This window comes from Oxyura jamaicensis, chromosome 5 (genome assembly GCF_011077185.1).
Source record: "Oxyura jamaicensis isolate SHBP4307 breed ruddy duck chromosome 5, BPBGC_Ojam_1.0, whole genome shotgun sequence".
Taxonomy (NCBI): Eukaryota; Metazoa; Chordata; class Aves; order Anseriformes; family Anatidae; genus Oxyura; species Oxyura jamaicensis.
The window spans coordinates 42,282,251-42,296,289 of NC_048897.1; the positions used below are offsets into that span (position 1 = coordinate 42,282,251).

The following is a 14,039-nucleotide window of genomic DNA, read 5'->3' on the forward strand; positions in this document are numbered from 1 at the left end:
AAAATGAAAATAATGGACTTCAGCAAGGCAATCTGCATAAATTCAAAGTTTTGTTTGGGAAAATTTGAAATTTGATAGAATAATAAACGGAAGAAGCTCATAAATTATAAATTGGAAGCCAGTCTAGTAATGTTGGAAGTCACTCTTCTTCCATACATTGTGGCCTCAGAGCAGCTACGGTTTTTAAGTGCTTGCTGGGGTTGCCCCCCTGGCCATATAAGAATCAATCACATCATAAAGGGCACGAGGCACCTAGGGTATTCTTTTTTCAGTAACTACTGAAGCTAGGGATATTTTCTCCCTCGGTTAGAACCGCATAAAAATCCCAAATAGTATGCAGAGCATTCACAGCTGAGCATAATCAATGCAAGGTGGAAAATGAACGTTGATCTGTTGAACACCTGTCTTCAAGCATGGGAGCAGATTAATCAGCCTGGAAATGTGTAGAGATGATTGAACTGAAAATCAGCAGCATGTAATGAAATGTGTTCAGTGGTGGATGCTTGTGATACAGACACATGTAAATGTGAAGGACGAATGACCGTAAAATGCTTCCTGAGCTGTGTACTCTTGCAAAGAGCCGTGGGCTGCTGGATACCCAGCCGTGGCATCAGGTCACATCACATGCCTGACTTTGGAAAAATTAGGTTTTGAAGTAAAGGGCAGGAGCAGAAGACATGTAAGAAGTTGTGAAAAGCCTGAAAACATTGCAAGCAAAGCAGAGCTGAGAGTGGATGGGCTCAGAAGTGTCTAGAAGGCTCTACACTGAATATTATTTTTGTTTGAATATTTTTATTAATAGCATGGATGATAAATCAGGGCATATAATTCGTAGGAGGCATGAAGCTGCAGGATTAGAAAATTGTCTGAAGTAACAGAGGAAATGCATGTTTTTCATACATTGCCTCCTTTTTTAGGAGGCAATTCAGTAGAGACAAAGAGGCTATATACCTGAAGAGCAGAAGCCAGTTGTACAAATACAGAAGAGAGGATAGCAGACGAGAGAGCAGTTCTGCGCAGAAAGATCAGATTACTCTTGCATACAAACTGAATGTGAATCAACACTATTATGCTGTTATAAGAAAAGGCAGATGCATTAGAGGGATATATAATGAAAAGGACGTCGTGCAAAATATGAAGTAATCATCCATTTGTCAGTATCTGCTCCAGTAACAGCTGGAATGCTGCTGCTGGGTTTTGCATATTGGACCAACAGATAATGTAGTCTGAGCGCTGACTAACAGGAATAATTACACATCTGAAAATCGTTCTGTGAGAAGAGGTGTAATGAATGACTTTTAGAGAAAGAAGAAAAGGGCATGGCATCAATTTTCAAACAGGAGAATGGAAATGGTTGCTTTTTCCATGTCTGCAGAGGACTGGAGGGGCAGGGGGAAGAATGTTGGCAAATTTTTCAGCAAAGGTGATTCAGCTTGTGTACTAGAAAACTGACAACGGGGCACTGGAATCATTCTGAAAGAGCACAGAATCTCAAAGCAAAAATGCTGATATAATTATTTCTCCATTTTAAAATGGCAATCTTGTTCCTTAAACCATTTCCTTTAGGGGTTATCTCCAGCTTGTCATATTTACATCTTGTGAAGACTCCTGTCTGGTTTTCAGCTAACATTTGATGTTCATACAGCCTGCTTTTTGTCAAAGCAGTTACTTAAATCAGCTTTTCTATGTCTTTTCATTTTCTGTATTCATAATTTCACAGGAGTAGCAGTTCTTGCGTTTCTTCTTTGCACATCCATTTTCTTTCTTCCCCGCCTCTCTTTTAACATCCCAGCCCAGCCAGGAGGGGTTTCCGCACAGGTCAGGCGAGTTACTGGCAGTCCACAAATCAATACCGTGTTCCATTTTATTTACAGTAACTTGTAACTCCTTAAAATCACTGGCAAAAAGACATGAAATCACTTCCTTTTAGTGCTTTTGAGCTTCTGTGGAATGATGCAAAGACTATATTTGGGAAGAACTGCGTGCAGATCCCAGCTAGCCATTTCCACAGTACAGGGCAGATTCCCATTTTGGTGTCCCAGTAAGGGAAGCTGGCGTGTGCCTGCCCTGCCCATAGACACACCCTGGAAAAGAGTAGGGTAAGCAGGACGGAGTGGCAACTGCCTCCTCCTGACACATACTAAAAATACTATTTGAGCATACACACAGTCAAATAGTAGGACTTCAGAGGGACATGGCAACAAATTTCATAGGCATTGAAAATCATAATGCTAAGAAGGGGCTTCCCCATGCCCCCCTCACACCCCTCCATCATAACATCAGAACACTTATTATTCCTAATTATATTAGTGGTCTCTGAAAGGCTGGCATCGTTTATGCAAAGCAGGGATTGGATAAGATCTGAATTATGAAAATGAGCTTTAAAAAAATGCACAGTACTGTGTACAAAAAAGCTGACGTTTCAATAACTGACTGGAATTTATTACAGTTTCAGCAGGCAAGTATTCAGAAGCTTTAAAGATTTGGTGCAAAGATTTGGTCCTTGCATTTAGGAGCCCATAGTTTAATTTTAGAGCAATATTTTGTGCAAGAACAACAAGAAGTACAGTACACAAGGAAGAATTACTACTTACATAAATAACTTTATTCACATATAATTACTTAAAATTTTATAGTAGGTTCAGTTTCTTTTCAAGGCATTCATTAATTATTAAATAACACTTTAAACTAGGCAATTTCTTCTGTCCTAGGTCTTAGACTTCAGTTATATGAAGAAAATAAGTTGAATCATGCATAGTTTTTAAGACTAAGTTTTTAAGACTATAGTAATATGAAGAAACTATGTTAGTGCATACATTAATAAGCTGACAGAAAAATAAAAGCAGTAACATTATTTCCTATATAACCATATGGAAGTTCTTTTTCAGAGTTGAAAGCACTCTGCTAACTAGAAGAAATAAAAGATTTGAGTACTTTACTATTAGGGTCTGGTCTTTTGCTGCTTCTGAAGTATGCATACTAACTCAGCTCCAGTTATTTTTATGATTTTCTTTTTTTTTTTTTTTTTTTTTTTTGCTTTTTAAACAAGTAACCCTTTATTAATATTTTAACAAAACCCAAAGCTGTCACTTCTGTTTCCATTATAGAAACACTTTATTAGTCCCTCCATGTTTCAGGTGTGTGGCCTGAAGGTTCAGATGGAACAGATATCAACGCTGTTTGTCGATCACACGGGAGAAAACTGCTCTCAACAGGGGATGATTTTGGCAAAGTACATCTCTTCTCATATCCCTGTTCGCAGTTTAGGGTAAGGCATTTCAAAAAAATTCACTCTTGTATCCTGTACAAATGCATAAAATGTTTTTTTCCTATTTACAAAAAAAAAAAAGAAAAAAAAAGTGGGAATGTGTATATGCCTAAGGGATTTACTTAAGTTTGATTGAGACTACAATTAAATTTTAATTCAATATTAAACTACTTTGAGAGTAATGTGATGCCTTGGTTTCATTGTAGTCTGAATGTTACGTTGTAATGCTATGTTTTTATGACATTTCGTATTCTATATGGTGTTTTCTAGGCTCCAAGCCACGTGTACGGTGGACATAGTAGTCACGTAACTAATGTAGATTTTCTCTGTGAAGACACCCATCTCATCTCCACAGGCGGAAAAGATACAAGTATTATGCAGTGGCGAGTCATTTAGAGGAAACATCAGTATGAACATACACAATTGAGTCGACCATGCACAGAACTTATGTATAAACTGTATATTTAAAACTTAACAGTATGTTTGCAGTTTAGCCTGGTCACTGTGATTTTTGTTTAAAAAAAATTCTTACAAACCTCAGGAAAATTAAGCCCTGTGCTGGTTACTTTACTCAGTTTAGTGATTTTTTCATTGTGTCACACCTTAAGAATGATTGTTTTCTCTTTTGTTGTACAATATACAATGCAGTACAAGTTTCATATAAAAATGTGGCTTGACAGTTTGCAATACAGTGGTATCAGCGGAACGTGACTATCTTAAATGTTTTCTATAAACACTGCTCAAGTGGTCACAAAAATGCCTTTCAAAGACTGTATATATGTGCTTAATTGTTTCACTATCTACACTTTGTACTGTATATCTACTTATTTAGAGAAATCTATGGCATTGTTGAGGTACTGAATTATTTCTGATGGAGGACGACGAATTGATGCAGAAGGTATAAATGAAGATGTAAGATGCAAAAATTAGTCTTCTAGATCTGCAAATGTGAATGCTGGGAAATTTGCATTCTCTTAGGAGTGTAGCACGCTTTAGGTATCACCTGTAAGGAGTTATATGCCCTTTCAGATGAGTGAAGCAGCAGATTATGCCCCAGTTTGACCCGACTATCTCAGCAGGGTTTACAGATGGCTATGTGGTTCAGGTATTCCAGATGAGTTTAAATTAAAAATCTTTTTACTTGTATATGAACGATTTCTTTTTGAAAATGAAACAAAAAAGCTTGGCCACATCCCCATTATTGGTTGATATATTTAACTAATATGTATATTAATCAGCATGATGCTATATTGTACATGTATAAGATTTTAGCAGTTCATAACAAATGGTAAGGCAACCCAGCTTTACTTTTTTATGCTTATGGATATTGTATATTTGTATTTTAAGACCAAGTAGACCAAGTCTAAAGATATCTTTTTAAGTGTACCATAAACCTGCAGAGGGTGAAGGAAGTCTTGGAAGCCTACATGAGACATTAATGTGTAACTTCTGGCCCCTGTGTTTTGTGCATGGATGGATATTTATAGTATGAAATAAGATTGTGTTTTGCAATGAAGTAATAGTGGAGGTGGTATAAAATGGTTCAGAAGGCCTTACCAATGGTGATTGTGACACAGATTGAAATGTATTGTTTACTTTGAGGAATGTATCTGAAGAATTTTAAAAAGAGAGGAGTCCTAAGTGGACTCGAAAAAGATAATATTAAAAGTTTGCTTGTAATGGATGGTAAACGTTAATTCTCTGAACTCTAAAGCACTGGTTGTTTAGAGTGATTTAAATGAAATGGAATCAATAAATTTTGAAACTTTTTTATTACATCTCCAACCTCCTACACTGACAGTGCAGGACACCAATAAACATGTATTAAAGCGAATTTTCACTGTATTCTTTCTGTGTAGTAAAATATCTTTGCTTTAACACTAAATACTTACAAGAATAGACAAGCTTTTACTTAATGTCACAAGTTTGTGAATTGTAGATTAGAATAGCTGTTGAAAATATTTGGGAATTAAATCTAAATTTTGAGGTACATAATTTCATGCGCTAGCATGACTGCGAATGTGAACCTTAATTCGCACGTGGAGAGTGAAGCTCTGGCTTTACAGAAGAGAAGAAGTACATGCTGCATGCATTCATCTACAGATTTTTTTGGTCTACCTCCAGGTAAATGTCATTTATTTCTGAGTACTCAACAGGTAGAGCAATGTCATTCCACTGCATAGGGTTACGTCTGTGGCAAAAGCTCCTAACACTTTTCTATTAGGAACTTGTCCTCAGGTAAGACTGAAGTCATAGTTTCAGAGTCATTTTAGGCAGTCGTTACCAGCACTGTCACTGAAGGATGAGGTCTTACCCCCAGCTGCTTATTCCCATCCAGTACGGCAGTACCGGAGTTAGTGAAGCTGTAGGGACAACCCAGTAGGGAGAACCCATCTGGAAGGGGATGGACCCGGGAGGAGGTGAGAGGAAGCCAAGCAAGCAAACAGCTACTACTACAAAACAGAAAGCACTTTTCCTTAATTGCCTCCTCAGGTTTAGCTGTGCGGCTGTATGAATGCTTGTACTGAGGTAGAAGAAGCCCCGATGTGAAGAGGGAAGTAAATGGATGGAGGAGCAGTGGAACAACTTCTGATGGCAATGTCAGCCTCCCTCTGCTTGAAGTATGTGGAACAAAGACATAGAATGTACGCCCTTCCTAGTGTTAAATTGATGAGGTCATAATATTCAAATGACAGGTTGTGATCTTGTTTAGATAGTTTATGTCATGATACCTCATGTTTATTATTATTATTTTTGGTTTTGCATATGAAGTCCTTTCAGGCTTTCTGCTTTCAGAATTGTAGATGATTAGTCAGTACTTATGGCAGAGAAAACGAGCTACAAATTGGATTGGCTCACTCCTGGTTCATCCTTCTCCTGCTGTGCTAGTCTTGGGGTGGTAATGTATTTGTGATCCCCTTCTTCACTTTAAATCATTATTTCTTAGAAGAAATAGACAAGGATTCCTGCAAGTTCATCCCTAGGGCTACTGATCAAAGGGGATTTTCAACAGTCCCATCCCATACGAGTTCCTGCTGCTTCTCTGTTTTTAACTTTTGCTGTTAAAAGTCTTTGTTCTCTGTGAAAGCAAGATAAATGTATTAGCAGAACTGGCAAATGGTGGGTAACTTCTAGAGGCAAATATCCATTTCATGGATTGAAGTTATTCGTCTTTCATTATCCAGGAAATTCAACACAATTTAACCATTGTTATGTATAATCTTCAACTCTCATGTTCTACCTTTGTTCCTCTGTTCTTGCATGTTTTTTTAGGAGTGCCTTCCTTTTTTTTTTTTTTTTTCTTTTAAAAATAAGAGGAGGAAAATAATGAAAATGGGAAAGAAAAAAAAAGGGTGTTTTTTTCCTGAACTTAATTCATATATTTCAATCTCAACAGCAGCCAGGACTCTTGTACCTGCATTCCTCCACCTGGTGCTGTTTCTGCAGCAGTTTCATTTTCCTGCCTTTCAGCTATCATAAAGATAGCTCCTAAGTCTGTGGCTGGGGATACGGCTGGGCTTCTCATCCTTCCATACCTCTGATCTTGGCTGCAGCAGGTGTAGTGTTGCTCAAAGAAGAGACTCATCTCTTGTCTCACTGATACTGCAGTCACCTATCAAGCATTCTCCTAGTCCCTTTCAGCTTCTTTGTTTTCAGTTCCTGTGTGTTGCTTCTCTTCCTCTCACTTCTGGCGTTATTCTTCTGTGACTTTGGCTTGCAGGAGCTCATCCAGCTTTGCCATTGCTTGCACGTTTTGCTGGCTGTGACTGCTTACAAAACCAGTGGCCCAGACTAACTCTCTAATCAGCTGGGGGCTGAATTCCTGGTTTCCTACAGTATCCTTATCTGTGCTGCTGCTTTGGCTCCAGCCCATCAATATCAGTGTCTTTACATCTGCTTTTAGCCCTGCCCTCCTTCCTTGCTTCTCCTAGGGTATCCAGATGATCAGTACTATCTCATCATTTCTTGGTTGCTCTCTGTTTGTCTGTGTGCATCCCCATAACATATATCAGAAGCTTAGACTATAAAATATTTTTTTGGTTAGTGATTTTTGTCAGGACAAGTAGGACTGCTACGCTTGTCCAAAATGAAGAGCATGTATATTCAGATATCATTCCTGAGTGTGCCGGTTTTCACAATGATTGGCTACTGGAGCTGATACCATCTATTCCCCTGCTCTTAAATTATTCAGAAAACAATACATATGCTTTCAAAAGACTTTCCTCCCCCTTGTATGTGCTTATAAAACAAACATAGAATCAGTCTGGTTTTTTAGGATCATCACCCATTTTCAAGTAGTGGCTTTTCATGATTTTGTTTACCTCTCCTGCCTGTTTTCATATATTTACTCCTAAAAGACCCATTTATATTATAGCAAAACTACAGCTTCGTGCATCTTAATTATATGTTTTATTTGAATTACTCCCTGCAAATTGATTATTTATATTGGTGGTAGGGCTGAGTTTTGACAGGTTGTTAAAACCTAACAAGTATTAACAACTTGCAGCAGGTGAGCTCTGTAAAAATCAGCCACTGTATTTAAAAATAAATAAATATCAAAGGAAAAATAATATTTTGATGCAAGTGAATTTATATTAAAAATCAAATGATAAAAATTCTTTTATGAAAAAATTGTTTTTGTGAAATTGATTTTTTACTGTTTTAATTAATACAAGGTGATATTTCATGTGAAAAGCTTGGATGAAATTTTTCTTCACAAAAATTAATTTTAGGAAGCATTATTTCCCCTTAAAATGATTAATTTATTAATGTGATGAGTTTGCTAGGGGAAGACCCTTTTTTGCAAAGGTTGGTAGCTCTCATTTCTTCATGTTCTGTTCCGAGAAGCAGGAGGTCTTTCTGCTGTGTTTTCTCCTACATCCCTGGGACTGTTGACAAATCACTCGACTGCATCCTCAAAAATTCTACAGATGGCAGGGAAAATGTCACTTTAATTACTAGTGAAAAGAACAGACTTAGGAGAAACCTAAATAGAAATCTTTTCCTTCCATTACTGGCCTGGATTCATAGCTGTGCTGGAGCAGTCTTGTTACTTCCATGCTGCTCTTGTGCTGCAGCAGGCTGCCCTGCAGACGAGATGCCCCAGGCCAGATCTCTGCATAGCCCGAAGGGTGGGAGATAAGGAACCGGTTCCTGAGGTAAGGACAGAATTGAACCAAGGTCTGTCTGCTTCTGGATGAATGCGGCTGGCTGCGGGATGAGTGAGTACATTAGCGGTTCATGTTCTTACTGAGGCAGATTTATGTTTCTCCTTAGCCAGGCAGTTCTGCTGCTATTTCATTTTTTCTAATGGAACAACTTTGGCCCCTGAATTCATTAAACAACCTAGAATGTGATCATTTACACTGAGGTATTGAGGGCAGCTTGCAGAAAGCTCCAGCCTAGCACTAAATTTGGTAGACCTGTTCTCATTTGCATCAGTGGTGGCTCGTTTATGAAAGCCAGTTGGGGGACCTTTGTCAATCAAGGCTGCTTCTCAGCACTGGGGGTTCTCCTTGCTTTCCTGCACCGGTGGAAGTGTAAGCAGGAATCTCCTCTTGACAGAGCACCATGGCACTGTTGGTGTCACTGCATCTGTAGGCACTTCCTTTGGACTTTGTATTTTGTCTGTGTGCTTATTAAAGTTTGCTGTCTCCATGAAAAGTGGTTCTTCCCCACCAGTTCCACAGTCCTACTTTAGCACAGGTTTGTTTTACCACCTTTTGACTCTCCACGAGCTACATTAAATTAATGTTGATGTACATCCATAGTGAAATTCTGCACCTTACAGTCTCTCTCTTCAGCTCTAGTCCAAGGTGCTGAGGTTATAACCACGAGGATGGCTGCCTGTTTTCTGGGTGTCTGTGCGAGTGTGTTTTTAGCAGAAGCTTCTAAGAGATGAACAGTTGTAAAATCTGACCTGTGGAATTACCTAGAATAAACATTTAGCCAGAGGGAGGAAAATTCAGCTGCTCTGTGAAGTCTGGTTATCAGCACTACATGTGCAACTTAGCAAACTTATGCTCTGGATTCCAGACTGCAGGGTAAAGAAATCTCCTTCGGGCTGTTCAGTCACCATGGCTAGAAAGCAAAAATTAACAGGCTGGATCAGTTTTGCAGCCACGTTAGATTATTGTAATTTGTCACTGCCTCACGTTGCCCTTGCACTGCTGAGACACGTTAAAGAGGGAACTGCCTGCTTGAGGCAGCCCGAGGAGAACACTTTTCTCTGCAAAATCAATTGCCTTGGCTGTTCATTCTGGATTCAGTTTCTCATTAAGATAAATGTCAACATTTTAGGGCTCCTTCCTGCCCAGCTTCTCCTTTTCAGCAACTTCCATTGACATCATAATTCCGAATTTATGACATCAGTGTGTGACCACAGGGGAGGGGGTTATGCCAGAGGTTCACGTGTTTTGGCCTCATTACAGCACCTAAAAAGAGCAGAAGCTGAGCTCTGAGAGTCTTTGCCTAGGGTTTGAACAGTTGGAGAGCAAGCTGACAGGAGGCTCAGTTTAAGTGAAAAGCCCTCTGGCATTTCCCGTATGCGCAGCTCCCGTTCAGGAGAAAATCTGGCCACACACAGTTCAGCAGCCTGTAGCATCCTGATCGCTGCTGGCTTCACGAGCACAGCGTCATGCTGAGATCTTTTGGACTGGATTTGGGTGAGAACACCGCTGCTTTTGTTACCCCTCAACGAGAAGCCTGGCCTCTACCTAAAAAGTTCAAGCCTAAACGCTCTTAACTTTCCAAGAGCGGGACTGACGGGATTTTAATAATGATAGAACAACAAAATGAAACAGCTGCTTGCCAGGCTCAGCATTGGTGCTTCTGCAAGAGATGCAACTTGTTCCCTGAGGGCACTACGTTGTCCCCTGGCATGGAAGATGCTGGATCAAAACACAGCCTTTGGAAATGCTCTAAAGGGGGCTAAGCCGTAAGCCCCAGATAGGACCAGAGGCCCTATTTTTTCAGTGTAGATAAAGATAGTTGTTAGAAGAAAAACTAGAATTGCCAGGGTTGTTTATATTTCCCATTCCTGCCCTTCTGCCCTCAGCCTGGAATGAAAACATCTCTGGAAGCGTGGCGGTTGGACCCCTGATCTCTCAGAGTACCGCAGGACGGTGCGTGGTCTTTGGAGGAACCTGTAATGGTTTGGCCTTTACACCCTGGGCGCCTGTGTGCACATGGTTACTGGTATCTGTGCTTTCAGCTCTGTGTAAAAGCTCCAAGGGAAGCCGACTGGTGGCCTTGAGCAGATAACACTGGAGCAGATCCCCAGGGTCTCCATGCATAGCTGAGCTCCTTCCAGCTTCCTGGAAGGCTGCAGCTTCCTGCACGAGCCTCTTTTTCTGACTGTAAGCCATGCTCTCCTGAGGCTTAACTGGAAAAATAACAGTGCTGGCGGGCCCCTCCTTTTCTGAGAGCATGTAATGGCCTCAGGACCATCCCGCACCGAGGTCTCGAGAGTGCGTTTGGACCTGTACTCATCTCCCATCTTCACTGGAGGAAATATAATATAAACATGAAATTGACGTACACCATGAGTGTATTTCTTCTTGCCTGCTCTCTGCCTTTTCTTATGCTACCCCCCTTGTCTTCTTCCCCTTCTTTGTTCTTTCCTCTCTTCATTTCTGCCCTTTTCACCTAGTTTTCTCTCCTTTTCTTGTTCAAAAAATCCTAAACTTCTGTATTTCCCTCATTTTCCTTTAGTCTTTATTCTCTTGTTCCCTTTAGTTCCTGCCAGACCTTTCTGCCATTTTGTCTCATTGTTCCAGTCTCTTTTCATCCTTTCTCCTCCTTTCACCCCAAGCCCGGATGAAGTCTTGCTGAAGAAATGCCATTGTCCAGGACTCTCCTGTTGCTGCCCTGAAGCAGCTTCCTTGATGCATCACGGCCTCTGCCTGCTCCTTCAGCAGCCAGCTCCGCACCAGGGGAGCCTGTGGGGGCTGAATCTGGTAATTGCACTCCCCGTGCCCCAGCAAGGCAGCCCGACTGAATCCCAGCTTTGGCAAAGTTACCAGTCACCTTGCCGTCTCCGTAATAGTCTTTTAGAGTTAAATGCAGGTGGATGTTGTGTGGGCATTGTGTGTCTTCCGTGTGCTGACCTAGGATTGTAGTTGGTCTATTGAATTCCTCTAAAAGGTGACTACCATGAGGCTAAATCCTCCATGCTTAGGAGAATCATTTCCAAAAGTCTGAAATAAATAAATAAATACATAATAAACAAATTTGGAAACTTGTTTTCTCTGAAAAGCGCCAGGTATTTTTTGTGGCCAAGCAGGCAGGAAAGCCTGAGGCTTTGAAGAGAAAACTCTGAGGTAGACAAATTCAGTGGGAAAGAAACTCGCCACAAGGCTCTGGCTGTGCTGGCGGGTGGTTGGCTCACAGAAAAACAGCTCGGTGACCTTGAGCTCCTGATATGAAGATATTTACAGAGAATATTGCCCTGGGCTGTGTGACTGTTTAAGGAGGGCCTCCTCCTCCTCCTCTTCCCTGCCTAAGGTGAAGCCTTTGAAGCACCAACCAGCAGGCCCCCGGGAGGTGCTGCAGCAGGGCCCGAGGGGGCAGATCCAGCAGGGTTTGCCCTGCAGGAGGTCTCTGCCAGGAAAGACGAGTCCTAAAGGGCCGCACGTTTCCTTGTGCAGCTCTTGGGCTGTGCAGGAGGCCGTGCTACAGGGAGAGCTGCAGAGGGGAACAGGGAACGCGGCGACACCACCGGGGTGTAGGTACGCCCCGATGGGCCAGGTACACCCTGGGTGAAGAGGAGGTGAATCAGCCAGTGCTGGCTGAGGTTATGTACATTTCATGAGGGTGAACAGACTTAAGTCTCTTAGAAGACAGATCTGTGAGAGCAACGTAGTGTATGATTTGTCCTGGCAAAACTCGGTTTAATCATTTCTTTCAGACAACAAAGTGATCAGGTGGAGAGGTCAAACACCAGCCCCAGGAATGCTGGTGCAAAAGCCATGTGGATTCTGACAGAACAAAGATTTCTAACACTGCTCTCCTATTTCTGTGCCATTAGGAGCCAGCAAGATCAGTGTATGTAACAGTGCACATGATTTCTTCTCCTTTCTCTCTTACTTCCTATATGAGAACTAATGAAGTGACCAGTGTCATTGATCAGCAACCTCTGCATTTCTGCACCGGTTCTCAAATCACTCCTTGGGCAATCAAGGCTCCCAGCCCTTTCCTAGGGCAGACACTGCACACGTTTATAGCCCCTGAGGTGTTGCAATTTACCCACAGCTCTTCCCATGCAACAGTGCAGGCACACAGCCCCAGGGGTGCAAACCAAGCCTTTCCCCAGCCAGCTGCGTGCAGTCCCTGCTGCACGTGACGGGACGTGTCAGTGGCATGTGCTGTTCGTGGTGTCCTCTAGTTGTGAACTGACCGAGTCCCTCTGCAACTTCAGGCTGTGAAGTGGATAAAAGCCTTTGTGCGAGATGCTTGTGCCTGCTCCAGTTTTGTATCTCAGCCACGGCATGATTTATGTATGTGTCTTCACCTGTCTGATTTGTGACCGTTACAAACCTAGCTTAAGGAAATTACATTAAAAAAATAATTATGAATGTGCCCACATATGGATTTACTCTTTAATGACGATTTAAGTTCTAGTGCAATCACCATGCAACTTTCTAGTCTAATAAGCATCCTCCTTGCCTTATGCTGTCCCCCATATGCTGCATGAGCTGGTCAGTGACCCACACTCTAAAGGATTAGTCAGATGATAGAAATAAGAAAATAGCCTTTATTTTTGCTCATTAGTTCCTCATAAGCTTGCTACCTTTAGCAACCCTATCACAAATTATATGGAAGAGTTTCTATAAGCCACTGTCACACAGTGGAGGCTGCATATCACATCAGTGGTCTGACACGATTTTCAATTTATACAAGCTGCGTATATTGTTCCTGTTAGGAAGTTTAGGATAATTGCTTGTAAGAAGAGACTGTTAGCTTTGGTTTCACACAAATGAGGAGGCTCCTTAGTAATAAGGGGGGCTCCTCTAGGAGCCCCTCTCTGTCAGAAGTGAGCGTACGCTGACTGACGGGGTGCTCGGGAAGGGGACGGCGCAGACCCCCTGTGGGACGGGGGGGCACAGGCTGGGCTCTGTGCTAACGAGGCACAGAAGGAGGGATCGGTTCCCGAGCGGTTCCTAATGCTGTCCCTAATTAGTGTTTGACCATTTTAATGACCACTGAAAGTAGCAGTTACAGATAGGCATTAGCTACCAGGAAAGAAGCAAGGCCCTGAATAAAAGGCATAGGTATTACTACCGCTGGGTTCCTGTTGTCTATTCGTTGTAGTGTATTTTCGTTTGGAAGTGGAGCTGCAGCAGGTGGGTCTCAGGGAGTGATCAAAGCAGCGTTAATTGGGACATGGACACACTGGGGGTGGCAGGGATCACCTCAGCTCCAGCACAGAGCACACACCTGTGGTACCTGCCTGGCTCTGCGACTACACGGGTGTACAGCTGTTGGAGTTGGTGGCTGGTTGGTTTCAGTGCCCAGTTTGGGTGACACGGAACTGGGAGAGACCTGTGGGCGCTGCAACCACAGACTTCCAGTGTGAAGGGCCTTCACCCTCTGGGGAGGCACAGGCAAAGTTACGGGGACCTGTGTACGGGGACCTGTGTACGGAACACCTGAGAAACGATGGAGCATTTGCTCAGGGCAGGTCCCTGTGGAAACCCAAACGGTGCCGCTTCCAACACCGCCTCTCCCAGGTGGGCGGGAAGGGGCAAAGAGATGGGGGGGGGGGGGGGGG

At 42.2% G+C, this 14,039-nt stretch overlaps 1 protein-coding gene across 9 annotated transcripts in view; it reads left to right on the forward strand.

Annotated features, from left to right (window-relative positions):
* Positions 1-5,102, forward strand: part of EML1 (EMAP like 1) — a 122,960-nt gene extending 117,858 nt beyond the window's left edge. For all 9 annotated transcript variants that reach the window (XM_035328297.1, XM_035328294.1, XM_035328296.1 and 6 more), the window contains 2 exons: positions 3,138-3,268; positions 3,539-5,102. In XM_035328297.1, the coding sequence (XP_035184188.1) occupies positions 3,138-3,268; positions 3,539-3,664 (257 nt within the window). In that variant the 3' untranslated portion in view covers positions 3,665-5,102. The remainder of the gene's footprint in view (positions 1-3,137; positions 3,269-3,538) is intronic.
* The last annotated feature ends 8,937 nt before the right edge of the window (positions 5,103-14,039 follow it).